This window comes from Scyliorhinus torazame, chromosome 22 (assembly GCF_047496885.1).
Source record: "Scyliorhinus torazame isolate Kashiwa2021f chromosome 22, sScyTor2.1, whole genome shotgun sequence".
Lineage (NCBI taxonomy): Eukaryota > Metazoa > Chordata > Chondrichthyes > Carcharhiniformes > Scyliorhinidae > Scyliorhinus > Scyliorhinus torazame.
This window is the reverse complement of record NC_092728.1, coordinates 84059660-84076974: the sequence shown is the minus strand read 5'-3', so window position 1 is coordinate 84076974 and position 17315 is coordinate 84059660. Positions and strand designations below refer to the sequence as shown.

General features: G+C 48.3%; 1 protein-coding gene across 7 annotated transcripts in view; it reads right to left on the bottom strand.

The window, feature by feature from the left end:
• Nucleotides 1–17315, bottom strand: part of pbx3b (pre-B-cell leukemia homeobox 3b) — a 358481-nt gene that overhangs the window by 328192 nt on the left and 12974 nt on the right. Inside the window, exon 3 of one of the 7 annotated variants that reach the window (XM_072488492.1) lies at nt 15464–15510. The exons of 5 other annotated variants lie outside the window; for them this stretch is intronic. In XM_072488492.1, coding sequence (XP_072344593.1) covers nt 15464–15509 — 46 coding nt within the window. In that variant the 5' untranslated portion in view covers nt 15510. Of the gene's footprint in view, nt 1–15463; nt 15511–17026; nt 17125–17315 lie in introns of those variants that run through there. One more of the 7 variants, XM_072488491.1, reaches the window with a different exon arrangement.

Below are 17315 nucleotides of genomic sequence, written 5' to 3'. Positions count from 1 at the left end.
AATCACTGATTCTGTTTCTACCACGCTCACTGCTCCAGTTCCTCCAATCACTGATTCTGTTTCTCCCACGCTCACTGCTCCAATTCCTTCATTCACTGATTCTGTTCCTCCCAAACTCATTGCTCCAGTACCCGCTACCACTGATTCTGTTTCTCCCACAGAAATTGCTCCAGTTCCTCCAATCACTGATTGTGTTTCTACCACGCTCACTGCTCCAGTTCCTTCAATCACTGATTCTGTTTCACCCACGCTCACTGCTCCAGTTCGACCAATCACAGATTCTGTTTTTCCAATGCTCACTGTTGCAGTTCCTCCAATCACTGATTCTGTTTCTCTGTGGTCACTGCTGCAGTTCCTCCAATCAATGATTCTGTTTCTCCCACGCTCACTGCTCCAGTTCCTCCAATCACTGATTCTGGTTCTCCCTTGCTCACTGTTCCAGTTCCTCCAATTACTGATTCTGTTTCTCCCATGCTCACTGTTCCAGTTCCTCCAATCACTGATTCTGTTTCTCAATGGTCACTGCTCCAGTTCCTCCAAACACAGATTCCGTTTCTCCCACGTTCACTGCTCCAGTTCCTCCAATCACGGATTCTGTCTTTCGCACGGTCATTGCTCCCGTTCCCCCAATCACTGATTCTGTTTCTCCCACGCTCATTGCTCCAGTTCCCCCAATCACTGATTCGGTTTCAACCACGCTCACTGCTCCAGTTCCTCGAATCACTGATTCTTTTTCTCCCACGCTCACTGTTCCAGTTCCTCCAATCTCTGATTCTGTTTCTCGATGGTCACTGCTGCAGTTCCTCCAATCACAAATTCCGTTTCGCCCACGTTCACCGCTCCAGATCGTCCAATCACTGATTTGGTTTATCCCACGCTCACTGCTCCAGTTCCTCCAAATCACTGATTCTGTTTCTAGCACACTCATTGCTCCAGTTCCTCCACTCACTGATTCTGTTTCTCCCACGCTCATTGCACCAGTTCCCTCAATCACTGATTCTGTTTCTACCACGCTCACTGCTCCAGTTCCTCCAATCACAGATTCTGTTTCTCTGTGGTCACTGTTCCAATTCCTCCAATCACTGATTCTGTTACTCAATGGTCACTGCTCCAGTTCCTCCAAACACAGATTCCGTTTCTCCCACGTTCACTGCTCCAGTTCCTCCAATCACTGATTCTGTTTCTCCCACGCTCACTGCTCCAATTCCTTCACTCACTGATTCTGTTCCTCCCACACTCATTGCTCCAGTACCCGCTACCACTGATTCTGTTTCTCCCACAGAAATTGCTCCAGTTCCTCCAATCACTGATTCTGTTTCTCCCACGTTCAGTGCTACAGTTCCTCCAATCACTGATTCTGTTTCTCTCTCGCTCACTGCTCCAGTTCCTCCAGTCAATGATTCTGTTTCTCTCACGCTCACTGCTCCAGTTCTTCCAATCACTGATTCTGTTTCTCCCATGCTCACTGCTCCAGTTCCTCCAATCACTGCTTCTGTTTCTCCCACGCTCACTGCTCCAGTTCCTCCAATCACGGATTCTGTTTCTCTCACGCTCACTGGTCCAGTTCCTCCAATCACTGATTCTTTTTCTCCCACACTCATTGCTCAAGTTCCTCCAATCACTAATTCAGTTCCTCCCATGCTCACTGCTCCAGTTCCTCCAATCACTGATTCTGTTTCTCCCACGCTCACTGCTCCTATTCCTCCAAGCACTGATTCTGTTTCTCAATGGTCAGTTCTCCAGCTCCTCCAATCCCTGATTCTGTATCTCCCAAGCTCACTGCTCCAGTTCCTCCAATCACTGATTCTGTCTTTCTCGCGCTCATTGCTCCGGTTCCCCCAATCACTGATTCTGTTTCTCCCACGCTCACTGCTCCAGATACTCCAATCACTGATTCTGTTTCTTCCACACTCATTGCTCCAGTTCCTCCAATCACTGATTCTGTTTCTCCCATTCTCATTGCTCCAGTTCCTCCAATCACAGATTCCGTTTCTCCCACGTTCACTGCACCAGTTCCTCCAATCACTGATTCTGCTTCTCCCACTTTCACTGCTCCAGTTCCTCCAATCACAGATTCTGTTAATCCCACGATCACTGCTCCAGTTCCTCCAATCACTGATTCTGTTTCTGCCACACTCATTGCTCCAGTAACCCCCATCACTGATTGTGTTTCTCCCACCCTCATTGCTCCAGTTCGCCGAATCACTGATTCGGTTTATCCCATGCTCACTGCTCCAGTTCCTCCAATCACTGATTCTGTATCTACCACGTTCACTGCTCTAGATCCTCCAATCACTGATTCTGTTTCTCCCACACTCACTGATCGTATTCCTCCAATCACGGATTCTGTTTCTCCCACACTCATTGCTCCAGTTCCTCCAATCACTAATTCTGTTTCTCCCAAGCTCACTGCTCCAGCTCCTCCAATGACTGATTCTGTTTCTCCCACGCTCACTGCTCCAGTTCCTCAGATCATTAATTCTGTTCCTCCCACGCTCACTTCTATTCCTTCAATCAACAATTCTGTTTCTCAATGATCACCGCTCCTGCTCCTCCAATCACTGATTCTGTTTCCCCCAAGCCCACTGCTCCAGTTCCTCCAATCACGGATTCTGTCTTTCGCACGCTCATTGCTCCCGTTCCCCCAATCAATGATTCTGTTTCTCCCACGCTCATTGTTCCAGTTCCCCCAATCACTGATTCTGTTTCTACCACGCTCACTGATCCAGTTCCTCCAATCACTGATTCTGTTTCTGCCACGCGCACTGTTCCAGTTCCCCCAATCACTGATTCTGTTTCTACCACGTTCACTGCTCCAGTTCCTCCAATCACTGATTTGGTTTATCCCACGCTCACTGCTCCAGTTCCTACAAATCACTGATTCAGTTTCTCCCACGCTCATTGCTCCAGTTCCCTCAATCACTGATTCTGTTTCTACCACGCTCACTGCTCCTGTTCCTCCAATCACTGATTCTGTTTCTCCCACGCTCACTGCTCCAATTCCTTCACTCACTGATTCTGTTCCTCCCAAACTCATTGCTCCAGTACCCGCTACCACTGATTCTGTTTCTCCCACAGAAATTGCTCCAGTTCCTCCAATCACTGATTGTGTTTCTACCACGCTCACTGCTCCAGTTCCTTCAATCACTGATTCTGTTTCACCCACGCTCACTGCTCCAGTTCGACCAATCACAGATTCTGTTTTTCCAATGCTCACTGTTGCAGTTCCTCCAATCACTGATTCTGTTTCTCTGTGGTCACTGCTGCAGTTCCTCCAATCAATGATTCTGTTTCTCCCACGCTCACTGCTCCAGTTCCTCCAATCACTGATTCTGGTTCTCCCTTGCTCACTGTTCCAGTTCCTCCAATTACTGATTCTGTTTCTCCCATGCTCACTGTTCCAGTTCCTCCAATCACTGATTCTGTTTCTCAATGGTCACTGCTCCAGTTCCTCCAAACACAGATTCCGTTTCTCCCACGTTCACTGCTCCAGTTCCTCCAATCACGGATTCTGTCTTTCGCACGGTCATTGCTCCCGTTCCCCCAATCACTGATTCTGTTTCTCCCACGCTCATTGCTCCAGTTCCCCCAATCACTGATTCGGTTTCAACCACGCTCACTGCTCCAGTTCCTCCAATCACTGATTCTTTTTCTCCCACGCTCACTGTTCCAGTTCCTCCAATCTCTGATTCTGTTTCTCGATGGTCACTGCTGCAGTTCCTCCAATCACAAATTCCGTTTCGCCCACGTTCACCGCTCCAGATCGTCCAATCACTGATTTGGTTTATCCCACGCTCACTGCTCCAGTTCCTCCAAATCACTGATTCTGTTTCTAGCACACTCATTGCTCCAGTTCCTCCACTCACTGATTCTGTTTCTCCCACGCTCATTGCACCAGTTCCCTCAATCACTGATTCTGTTTCTACCACGCTCACTGCTCCAGTTCCTCCAATCACAGATTCTGTTTCTCTGTGGTCACTGTTCCAATTCCTCCAATCACTGATTCTGTTACTCAATGGTCACTGCTCCAGTTCCTCCAAACACAGATTCCGTTTCTCCCACGTTCACTGCTCCAGTTCCTCCAATCACTGATTCTGTTTCTCCTGCGTTCACTGCTCCAGTTCCTCTAATCACTGATTCTGTTCCTCCTGCGTTCACTGCTCCTATTCCTCCAATCACTGATTCTGTTTGTACCACGCTCACTTCTCCAGTTCCTCCAATCACTGATTGTTTCTTCCACACTCATTGCTCCAGTTCCTCCAATCACTGATTCAGATTCTCCCACGCGCATTGCTCCAGTTCCCCCAATCACTGATTCTGTTTCTACCACGCTCACTTCTCCAGTTCCTCCAATGACTGATTCTGTTTCTCCGACGCTCACTTCTCCAGTTCATCCAATTAGTGATTCTGTTTCTCACACGCTCACTTCTCCAGTTCCTTCAATCACTGATTCTGTTTCTCCCACACTCACTGCTGCAGTTCCTCCAATGACTGATTCTGTTTCTCCCACACTCGCTGCTCCAGTTCATCCAATTAGTGATTCTGTTTCTCACACGCTCACTGTTCCAGTTCCTCCAATCACTGATTCTGCTTCTCCCATGCTCACTGTTCCAGTTCCTCCAATCACTGATTCTGTTTCTCCCAAGCTCACTGCTCCAGTTCCTCCAATCACTTATTCTGTTTCTCTATGGTCACTGCTCTAGTTCCTCCAATCACTGATTCTGTTTCTCCCACGCTCACTGCTCCAGCTCCTTCAATCACTGATTCTGTTTCTCCCATGCTCACTGCTCCAGTTCCTCCAATCACTTGATTCTGTTTCTCCCAAGCTCACTGCTCCAGTTGCTCCAATCACTTATTCTGTTTCTCTATTGTCACTGCTCCAGCTCCTCCAATCACTGTTTCTGTTTCTCCCACACTCACTGCTCCAGTTCCTCCAAACACTGTTTCTGTTTGTCCCAGGCTCTCTTCTCCAGCTCCTCCAATCACTGATTCTGTTTCTCCCACGCTCACTGCTCCAGTTCCTCTAATCACTGATTCTGTTTCTCCCATGCTCTCTGCTCCAGCTCCTCCAATCACTGATTTTGTTTCTCCCACGCTCATGGCTCCAGTTCCTCCAGTCACTGAATCTGTTTCGCCCATTCTCATGGCTCCAGTTTCTCCAATCACTGATTCAGTTTCTCCCACGTTCACTGCTCCAACTCCTCCAATCACTGACTCCGTTTCTCCTATGCTCACTGCTCCAATTCCTCCAATCACTGATTCTGTTTCTCCCATGCTCTCTGCTCCAGCTCTTCCAATCACTGATTCTGTTCCTCCCATGCTCTCTGCTCCAGCTCCACCAATCACTGATTCTGTTTCTCCCATGCTCACTGCTCCAGCTCCTCCAATCACAGATTCTGTTTCTCTATGGTCACTGCTCCAGCTCCTCCAATCACTGATTCTGTTTCTCTATGGTACTGCTCCAGCTCCTCCAATCACTGATTCTGTTTCTCCCACACTCACTGCTCCAGTTCCTCCAATCACTGTTTCTGTTTCTCTATGGTCACTGCTCCAGCTCTTCCAATCACAGATTCTGTTTCTCTCATGCTCACTGCTCCAGTTCCTCCAATCACTTATTCTGTTTCTCCCATGCTCACTGCTCCAGCTCCTCCAATCACAGATTCTGTTTCTCTCATGCTCAGTGTTCCAGTTCCTCCAATCATTTATTCTGTTTCTCCCATGCTCACTGCTCCAGCTCCTCCAATCACAGATTCTGTTTCTCTCATGCTCACTGCTGCAGTTCGTCCGATCACAGATTCCCCTTCTCTTGTTCTTCCTGCTCCTCAAGATATTGAATCTATGATTGGAGGATCAGCAAGGATGGGATTGAAGGAACCTGGGATTGGAGAAGCTGGATCAGTTACTCTGGCCATCAGTTACTTCTGTCATCCCCCGAGAATCCTACAGGATGAGCCACAGGGCTGCCAGTGCTGCATGGGATGAGGTGGCGGCGGCCGTGAGCTCAGGGAGTGTGACTAGGAGGACTGGCCTCCACTGTAGGAAATAGGTCAATGACTTACGACCGGCAGCACAAGTGAGTTGACACCAACCCCTCACACCCCAAGACCTTTTCGCCCCCATGCTAGCATCCACCTCCCTCCAACCCTTCCATCAGACACCCCATCTCACCTCTGTGAACCACGTGTGTGGCTAGTGATGCACTCTCTGTGTCTCCGCAGGAGAAGCTCTCCCATAATAATCATGAAATGGCCAGACTGGCAGAAGCCTGCCGGACATACAGATGCTCACCACCTTCGGATAACGGGCCCTGGAGGTGCCAGGGCGAAGACAGAGTGGTCACCACTCTGGTGGAATCAGTTGGTGGAATCTGCAGAGGTGAGAATCCACACCGGGTCACACCCAGACAATATGTCAAACATAAGTTCTCATTGCCATTCTGACTGACCCAATATCCATTCTCCCGAAGGTCCTCTAGCTGAAGGCGCCTGCCCATCCTGGGTAGCCCCTCCCCTGCCTCCCATCAGACCACCTCGGAGGAGAGCTCCGAGGGAGACACAATCGATGCATCACAGCTATCATCGCCACCGTCCACCAGTGCAGATACACCTTGGTGGGAAAGGTTAGTGGTCAGGCTTCTGGGGCACAATCTGGTGAGCACCACAAAGCTGCTGGTGCACATCAGGTGGAGACAGGAACCAGCAGTCGGAGGTCTGCTGGATCCCAGGTCCCAGCTGGTTCACAGCCTAATGCTGAGCCTCTGGCACAGGGTTATGCAGAGCTCACGAAAGACTTTGTGTTGCAGCCAGGACATTCAGAAAGGAATTTCAGCGATACTCCAACAGGTCCATAGCCGTTTGGAGGAGTCCAGAGGCTACGGGCGCAGGAGATGTTGCTGGCAATGACTGGCACCAAGACCAACACTGCTCGGGTGGTGACCGCAGTAAAGAGCTTGGTGTAAGACGTCAGCAGCATGAGTGAAGGTGTCCAAGCATCAAGCCGTTGGTGACGGCCACGGCTGAGGGTCACAGCAGAATGTCCGACTCGCTGGGGATGTGACCCAGTACCAGGCTGACCTTGATGAGTTGTTGTGGGACATGTCCCACTCTCAGAATGGAATGGCCAAGGTTTGTCCCATTCGCAGGTGGACATTGCCAAGGCACTGCAGAGCATGGGTGAGGGACATCTCCGAGGGAGTCCACGTCTTGATGCAGACACATGGGAGCCGCCACGGCTACAGAGGCCTCGGCAGTCGGTGGAGGTAAGGGTGGTCGGTGGGGCAGTTGGGCAGGGGTTAGGGTTGCTCCCGAAATGGGGACACATGATCCAGAGGTTGGCATGTTGGAGCCACACGCGCCTCCCCCCCACTTCCCATGGCGGAGGGTCCCCCCCACCCCCCCCTCCCAAACCCCCAGCCGAGGGTCCAGACCCCACACCGAGCACTGGGACAGCAAGCCTAGCACCTCTGGGCTCTTTGCCATTAAGCAAAGATGGCTACTTATCTCCTCGGCTCTCTGCAGAAGCCCGTCTGCCAGGTTCACGTTTTTTCAAAAGCAGTATTAATCGGCGCCAGCGTGAACTTTTGCTGGGGAGGCCGATGCTCACTGGAAGTCGTTGAATATGGGTTGGCTCCCGTTAATTGTATGGAAATGGGGCTTAAGTGGTGATAACTGATTTCTTGCCACACTACAGCGAGATCCCGATTTCGCCTTGGGGAGCGGGCCGGTTGCATTGCAAACTGTTTGCCACCTGGCACGGTTCTCGTTTTCGGCTTCTCCCGCTATTCACCGGCCTCGTTTCGCGACAGCGAGAGCGCAACAAAGCCAGAGAATCACATCCTTTATGTTTAGATTGGTGCTGCAGAATTAATTTGTGTGTATTACCTCTGTGGAACAATTGGTTCTTTAGAAATCAGTATCCTAACATGTTTATCAGCACTCACTTTGGAGAGAAGTATTGAGGGGATCGAAACCTGAAATTGGCAGAATAAAACCAAAGCATGCTCAAGAATGCAAACTGCTGCTGGGCAACTTAGTGGGGAGGAAAACCTTTCCCAACCCACCAGAAATGGACAGAGCACACCGGTAGCTGCGCCCGAAGCCCATAGCAGGGGACCACCCGAGAGCAGTTATAGATAAACTGCACCGGTACCAAGATAGGGAAACAATCCTGCGCTGGGCCAGGAAAAACAGAACCTGCAAATGGGAAGGACACGCCATTAGAATTTACGAGGACATGGGGGCAGACCTAGCCAGGAGACGGGCCGAGTTTAATAGAGCAAAAGCAACTCTTCACAAGAGCAACGTGCGTTTTGGTATGCTGTACCCAGCGAAACTCTGGGTCACATACCAAGAAAGCGAACACTTCTTTACAGCCCTTGCTGAAGCAAACAAGTTTGTCGAGCAACACGGGCTGGAAAACCACCAGCGAGGGTAGAAATGAGGGGCCCCTGGCAAGGAACAACAACACGCCTACGGGGGGGGGAGGGGAGGGGGGAGGCAACGCCAGGCCCCCCGCCCCCTTCACGGCGACGCACCCTGAACAAAGAGCAAACCACTGCCCGAGGGACCGCTTAAGGTGGGAGGCCAGGCCCCAGCAGGATGGAACGAGAGTAGCGGAGAAGGGAGAGCAAGCAAGAGGAGTACAGGGTAGGATAGGGGAAGAGTGGGCAGAAAACCGCAGAGGACCGGCAGGGGAGAAGCGAGACAGTAACTCCCGAGAGGGGGGCCACCGTACTAGCAGGAAAGCTAGCGCCGGGGGCATGCAACAAAGGGGGGAAGGCACCAGGCTGGGGGTGGGGGGGACCACTCAACAGAGATGGGAGAGTAAACGGGGATAGGAACATGGGGAAAGAGGGACAAAGGAGGGGTATAAGGGAGAGGGGGGGGGGAAAGGGAGAGACCGGGAGGGGGGGGACACACAGGGAGGGAGAGACCGGGGAGGGGGGACACAGGGAAGGGGGGACACAGGGAAGGAGGGACAAACAAGGCTAGAAAAGGAATAGGGCTACAAAGTGCCACAACCAAGGTCTCGAAACAAGGAATCGCTGCAAGCACCCACCCAGTACAGTCTCTGGGCAAAGGGAGACCCCAGAGTGCAGGGGACTACCCGCATGGCAGACGCACAGTGGGCGGCCACGGCGGGTGCCCCCGGGACAAAGGGAAACCCTGGAGCACAGGGACCCGGCCGAATGGAGAGAGCAGTGACAGCGGCCATCCTGGACGGCCCTCTAACAAAGGGAAACCCTGGAGGGCAGGGACGCGTCCACCAGGTAATTATGGTTAATCCTACAGGAGCGATGGGGCAGAAGCCCCCCACCAGGATAGTCACCTGGAACGTAAGGGGACTCAACGGCCCAGTGAAGAGATCTAGAGTCCTCACCCACCTAAGAAATATGAGGGCCGACATAGTCTTCCTCCAAGAGACACACCTGAGAGAGCAAGACCGACTGCGGGTAAGAAAGGGCTGGGTGGGACAAACCTACCATTCCTGCTATGGGACAAGGGCCAGGGGGGTGGCGATATTGATCGGCAAGAGGACAATGTTTAGGGCGACGGTTACGAACCCAGGGCGACGGTACGTCATGGTCAGCGGGGCCCTGAATGGGGCACTGGTAGTACTAGTTAACGTGTACACACCCAACTGGGATAACACGAGCTTCATCAAGAAGACCATGGCAGAAATCCCTGACATAGCGACGCATCGACTAATCATGGGGGGGGACTTCAACTGTGTACAGGATCCAAAGACAGACAGATCAAACCCCAAAACGGGGAAAACCTCAAGCATGGCAAGGGAACTCAGTCACTTTATGGAGCAGATGGAAGCAGTGGACCCCTGGAGGTTCGCCCACCCGGGGAGAAGGAATTCTCCTTCTTCTCCCCAGTACACAACGTATACACAAGAATTGACTTCTTTGTGGTGGGGAAAACAGTGCTTCCGGGGATAGACAAAGTGGAATATTCCGCAATTGTGATATCAGACCACGCTCCACACTACATGGACGTGAGGCTGGAGACGGGCAGGGCCCAACGCCCCACATGGAGGTTGGACGTTGCCCTACTAGCTGACAAGGCCTTCAACGAAAGGATATCACGGGCCATTGCAGAGTACACAGAGAACAACCGGAACGGGGAGGTCTCACCCTCCACGTTCTGGGAAGCGCTAAAGGCAGTACTAAGAGGGGAAATCATCACTTTCAAAGCGCAAAGAGATAGGGAGGAAAGGTCAGCTAGGCAGCAGCTGGTCGACTCTATACTGAAGGTAGACCGTAAATACTCCAATGCCCCGACCGTAGAGCTCCTGGCTGAGAGCAAAGAGCTATAAAGGAACTTTGACCTGCTCTCCACCAGGAAAGCAGTGCATCAACTCAGCCAGGCACGTGGGACCCTATACGAACACTGAGACAAAGCCAGCCGCCTGTTGGCACACCAGCTGAGAAAGCAGGCAGCCACCAGAGAAATTGCACAAATCAGGGATACCAGAGGCACGTTAGAAACAGAACCAGAAAAGATCAACAAAACCTTCAAGGCCTTCTACCAAGGGCTGTACACCTCAGAGCCCCCAATGGGGGAGCCCGGGATGAAACGGTTCCTTGATGGACTGGACATTCCAGTCGTGGGGGAGGGCAGAAAACGGAGCTTGGAAGCACCACTAGCACTGGGAGAGATCATGGACAGCATTAGCTCCATGCAGGCGGGGAAGGCGCTGGGACCGGATGGGTTCCCGGCGGGCTTCTACAAAAAATTTGCGACAGCACTGGCCCCGCACCTGTGGGAGATGTTCACAGACTCGCTAGCTAGGGGCACACTGCCACCCACGCTGGCACAGGCCACAATCTCGCTGATACCTAAGAAAGACAAAGACCCAATGGAATGTGGGTTATACAGACCCATCTCACTGCTGACTGCAGACGCCAAAATACTGGCCAAAATCCTAGCCAAAAGGCTAGAAGACTGTGAACCTGAGGTGGTCGCAGAGGACCAGACGGGCTTTGTCAAAGGTAGACAGCTTACCTCGAACATCAGGCGCCTGCTGAACGTGATAATGATCCCCTCAGGGAGAGAACACCAGAGGTGATCGTCTCCTTAGATGCAGAAAAGGCCTTTGACATGTCGAATGGAAATACATCACAGAGGTACTGGAGCAGTTCGGGCTTGGAACAGGGTTCACCTCCTGGGTAAAGCTCCTATACAACACTCCCATGGCGAGCGTACGGACCAACAATACCAACCCCCGATACTTCCAGCTGCACAGGGGCACCAGACAAGGATGCCCACTGTCCCCGCTGCTGTTCGCTCTAGCGATTGAACCACTAGCAATCGTGCTCAGAGCAGCAAAAAGCTGGAGGGGAATCCGAAGGAGAGGCAGAGAGCATAGAGTCTCACTCTATGCAGATGACCTGCTCCTCTACATTTCGGATCCACAGACCAGCATGGACGGAATCATCGCGCTCCTGAAAGAGTTTGGCGCCTTCTCGGGCTACAGACTCAACATGAGCAAAAGCGAGATCTTCCCAGTACACCCACAAGTAGGTACTTGTGAACGTACTGCCCAGGTACTTAGATCCATTCCGATCTACATCCCCAAGGCGTTTTTCAAAGCGCTGGATAAACTGATCATGGCGTTCGTATGGGGGGGGGAGAATGCTAGGATCCCAAAGAAGGTCCGACAAAAAACAAAATCCAGGGGAGGGCTAGCCCTCCCAAACCTACAATTCTACCACTGGGCGACGACGGCCGAGCGAATAAGGGGATGGATCAAGGAGCCAGAAGCCGAGTGGGTGCGCGCAGAAGAGGCCTCCTCGCTCCGGGCCCTCGCCACGGCAGCACTCCCATCCCCACCCAAAAAACATTCCAGCAACCCGGTGGTGATAGCCACCCTCCAATCCTGGAACCAACTACGGCAGCAATTAGGCCTGACCAAAATGTCGGACAAAGCACCCATCTGCAACAACCATAGGTTCACACTAGCACTGACTGACACCACCTTCAAAAGGTGGGGGCAGGACGGAGGGACACTGACAGTCAGGGACCTACACACGAACGGCAGGATCGCAACACTGGATGAACTGACAGAGAAATTCCAGCTAGCCAAGGGGAACGAGCTAAGGTATCTACAGCTCAAAAATTTCCAACGAAAGGAGACAAGGACGTACCCACAACCGCCACGACAGACACTACTGGAACAACTGCTGGACGCAAGGAAACTGTAGTGACATGTATGACCGACTGATAGAAAAGGCCGACACCGTACTGGACGCAACAAGAAAGAAATGGGAGGAGGACCTGGGGATTGAAATAGGGTGGGGACTCTGGAGCGAAGCACAGCACAGGGTCAACTCCACCTCCACGTGCGCAAGGCTCAGCCTGACCCAGCTAAAAGTGGTACATAGAGCCCACTTAACAAGAACCCGTATGAGTAGGTTCTTCCCGGAGGTGGAGGATAGATGTGAACGGTGCCAAGGAGGCCCGGCCAATCACGCCCACATGTCTGGTCTTGCCCCAGACTTGCAGGGTACTGGACAGCCTTTTTCGAGGCAATGTCTAAAGTGGTGGGGATGAGGGTAGAGCCATGCCCAAAAGTGACGGTCTTCGGGGTGTCGGACCAGCCTGATCTATTTCTGGGGAGGAAGGCGGACGCCCTTGCCTTTGCCTCCCTGATCGCCCGCCGTAGAATCCTGTTCGGCTGGCGGTCAGCAGCACCACCCAAAGCTGCAGACTGCTGTCCAACCTCTTGGAATCTCTCCAAATGGAGAAAATCAAATTCACCATCCGAGGATCAGACGACGGCTTCCACAGTACGTGGGAGCCATTCACGCAATTGTTCCGGGACCTGTTTGTGGCCAACGAACAAGAGGAAGGATAGCCAGGTAGCCAAGAATCAGGGGAAAGTAGCCAAAGCATGAAAGGGAGAGATAGACCGGGAGAGGGGGGGAGGGGCGCTAAACCTACGAGGAAAGAAAGGTGAACCACGGGAGGGGGGGGGGTGGGGGAGAGAGAGAGAGAGAGAGAGAGACAGGGAACAAGAGAGGAGAACCAGGGAGGTGGAGGGGATGCAGGGAAATCAGAGCCGGAAGGAAGGCGCAGGATACAATAATGAACATGGCATCTCCAGGAGTAGGGGCCGAGGAGAATGAAGACGAAAGACAGGAGGAACAGAAGAAGCGGCGGTGAGCGCGAGACGGCAGCAAGATCCGTCCGGGAGAAGCAAGCGACAACAACACCAAACCCATTTGAGTATTGCCCACTGTTATTGTCTCTCCGGCACCCGAATGTATATTTACCTCCCCGGTCTCTCCCCCCCCCCCCCCCCCCCCCCCCTCCCTCCCGCAAACAGTCGCCTACTTATGTGTTGTAAATAATTTTGCCAGTTGTACAGAGTTGCTGCTGTTGAGCTGGTGCACAATACCCTACCAGTTATCCTATTTTATTTCTTATTGTTTTTTTTTTTACTAATTACTTTTGTATGTCTGGGTGTGCCCTTCTCTTCTACAGCAGTGCATATATATATATATATATATATATATGTTTCTTATCCTGTGTACATAACGGTAAATATACTTTGTTCAAATACCCAATAAAAAACATGTATTAAAAAAAATGCAAACTGCTTGCAGTTATTTTTTAAAGGGGCTGCAAATGTGAGACTCATTCCCAATAAATTACATTGTGTCAAGTAGTTAGTATTTTCTTTTTGGAAATGAAGTATAGGAGATTTATTTATAATAAATTAACAGAAACTTATTTACAGATTCAAAGTTAAAAGATGTATAAATGTTAACCAATCATCCCCAAAAATCAAAATGTAGCCCTCAAGAAAATTTCAAAAGCCTTTGCAAAGAAATTGTTTTGGCCCCTGGCTAATACAGATCAACAGTCAAACTCAGGGCCTTACAAGTATAAATGGCTCAGCACCATGGTACATTTACTCACTGAGCCAGCAAGGAAACTCCTGTTTAATGCATATTTTATTCTCATTGTGCATGTTCACTGACCAGTGACACAATACTTCACTGTACTTAAAACTTATGGAGAATAATGGATGTCAGGAATCATGTTACAATTCTGAAATTTCATCAAGGGATTCAGATACTGCCATAAAATATAAGGCTCACAACCATTTTCAACTCTGAAGTATTCTTTAGAAAAGCAATAAAAATTTTCCTTTGTGGGCTTTTACCATTGGATCATATTTTGCATGCCATGTGTATGCACTGGACAACTTTGACAAAACCATACTGAAGTATTGCGACGTCAAGGAAAATGGAGAAGAAAGTTTTGCACATTTAGTGCATGTTAGAAAGTGATAACAGATAAGAACAAACTTTTTTGGGGGCGGCACAATGGTTAGCACTGCTGCCTACAGCACTGAGGACCCGGGTTCGCTCCCGGCCCCGGGTCACTGTACGTGTGGAGTGTGCACATTCTCCCCGTGTTTCACCCCCACAACCCAAAGATGTGCAGGTTAGGTGGATTGGCCATGCTAAATTGCCCCTTAATTGGAAAAAAAATAATTGGGTACTCTAAATTTATATTAAAGTAAGAACAAATTTTGTTCTGGAATATCTCCATTGTTCCATTTGAAACTAGCAGTGGACAGACATGAGTAACTAAATGGTTTTATGCATAATCCATATATACATTAAAGTTCTACGGTCACACTATTGCTTTTACCTGCTATATTTTCTTTAACAACTTATTTGTAAAACTCGTGAGTTTCATGTATTCCTCTCAAGAAAAAACCCCTGCAACAGTCAAATATCCTCAAGTGCAACAGTATTAAGCCATTCTATTAGGTTCTTCCAAAGCAACTTTTACTCAGTAAAGACATTACGATACATTTTATTAAAGCTCAATTGTTTAACTACCAAAGTAGGAAAAGTAATTCAAAAACCATCGAACCGTACTAATCTTGCTATATTGTTTTCAGCGATAGACTCTGTTGTGAGAGACCAGCCACTTCCTGTACAGACGTCTAGAGCATGAATGGAGATTTACAATTTTCTTTTAATGCTATTATAATAAATGCTGCCACCCAAAGCATAAACAAAAGGTTTTAAAAGAGGTATGGTTGAATTATTAACTTCTGGTTCATCCCCTAGGTATGCTATAGCTTTAACCCTTTGCCTTCACTGGCCAAAAACTGAGTGTTGTTAAAATATGCCTTTTATTTTTAAAAAACTGTTAAAATACTTGTTAGCAAATGAAACCAAGAACATTTTACTACCTTTACATTGGAAAAAAGCACAAGAAAGTAGCAGACTCTTTTAAAGCTGCTTTTCCGACAAAATATAAATGCGTAAAGCTTGGAAGGACTTTTGTGGTTTTGTTTCGAAGACAGAATGAGCAAACGATTTCTGCAATAATTAAAATACTGCAATGTAACTACAAGCAATAAAAGTTTACAGCTTTTTCTGACAGTCATAAGAGATAACAGAGTAAAAGTCCTGGGATGCAGTGCCTACCAGTGCTTCTCACACATCTGAACAGCATTGGTATATCTTTAAGCATCCTGAAATCAATCAGAGATTAGATAATGAAATATGCACAAGCCTTTTCCCAGAACCTTTGACAAATCACACACAATCCTAAATCTTCATAAATCACGATTAAAGACAAGGATATCATCACCAACACATATATCTTTTCTAGCCTGACCTGAAGACTAATGAGAAAAGCCCTGGACTATCTCCTCTGATTAATTAATTCAAAATGTCTGCCGTTATTCAAATGTGAGGCTGGTGTTATTTGAATAACACTTGACAGCAATGCCTGAAGATATCATCTCTGATTTGCAAATCTGCATCTGCACTGCTGTAATGGTTCCTATAACAGTGACCTTAGAAGATGCTTTTTTTATGAAGTCAAGGCTGTTCTCGCTATCGGCACTTCAAGAAAAGGAGGGGGGGAAAATCAGGTTGTAAAGCCCATTGTCCACAATGAAATAAATCAATCATGGTGACAGAAGTAGGGCTGAAATGAGAGTCTGAAGTGAACAAAATATTCAGTGTCAGCAAAACATCTGCTGTCAGGTTCTGCTTTAAAATTTCACTAAAACATAGTATGACAAATCATTTTTTCTTTTATTTGGTTACAACTGTGGTGAAAATTCTAACATTAAATGAATTTAGAATTATTTTGATATCTTATAGTACAGGTGATCATTGCAGAATTTCAAAAAGTATACTCCAAAAAAGGGAAGCAGTTCTTAACACAAAATTGGGTTGTGGTAAATCCTATTCCCAGTTCAGTAGTTCAAAGAACAAGAACATCAGTCCCCATATTAATTGTTGTGGTTATTTAAAGTATTTTAGTCTTGAATTCTGCAGAAAGAATTGCTGGGTTAAGTATAAAAGCACTTTTCCAAAAAAAGCTTGCATTTCTCTAAGTTTTACTATCTATTGTGGTTTGAAATTCCAAGTTACAAACAGCAATTAAAATCTTACAACACACAGAAATGGCCATGACGCCCAAAGTGACATATGCTCCAATTCAAAATAAACTTTTTTTTTTCAAAAAACTTGATTTAAAAATATGGTAACAAATTGTCATCTGAAACATCTCCAAATAGGATGTTGATAGCAGTCTGCTATCTGTTTTGGAAAAACAGTGATGCAACTGTCAAGTTGGCAGTGCCAAAAATCATGACAGAATGGATTATTAATAAGTGACTTATCCAGAGAACTATATTAATTTATGTCTTCCTGTCTGGTTCAAAAGACAGTTCAACCTTCCCATGCTGGGGGAGGGAAATCAAAACTCTGCAACTGAAAAGATTTTTTTCAAATAAAACCACTAATGAAGAAAAAACATTTGCATTTACTCATGTTTTACTGGAAAATTGAACTTCTGTATCATATAACTGATGAGACTAGTTATTACAAATGGCCTTCATAATTATCTAAAATTCTTCACAATAAAAAAAACACCATTTGGAAAGATAACCATTTAAATTTAATTTATAGTAATTTCAACCAACAGAGAAAAACAACAGAAGAATGAAATAGCTGCAATGTACTGCATCTGACCTCCGCTTTCAGAAGAGAATAAACACAGCCTTCGCTTTTCAATCCCCATCAAACCAGAGTAAAAGGAGGGCCTGCATTCTCCTGCTCACAGCCATTAATCATAGCTTTCGCTGAGCAAGTGCGTATTAATTTCTGTCATCCCAAACATCATCGAGTATTGTTACAGCACCATTCGCTCTCATTCACTACCAGTCGTTACCAGTTTCTCAACACTGAGCTGAGACAGAGCGAATGGTGTGGATTTCAGTGTTAGTGGCGTCTATCCCTAGGGTGCTGACACCAATTAAGC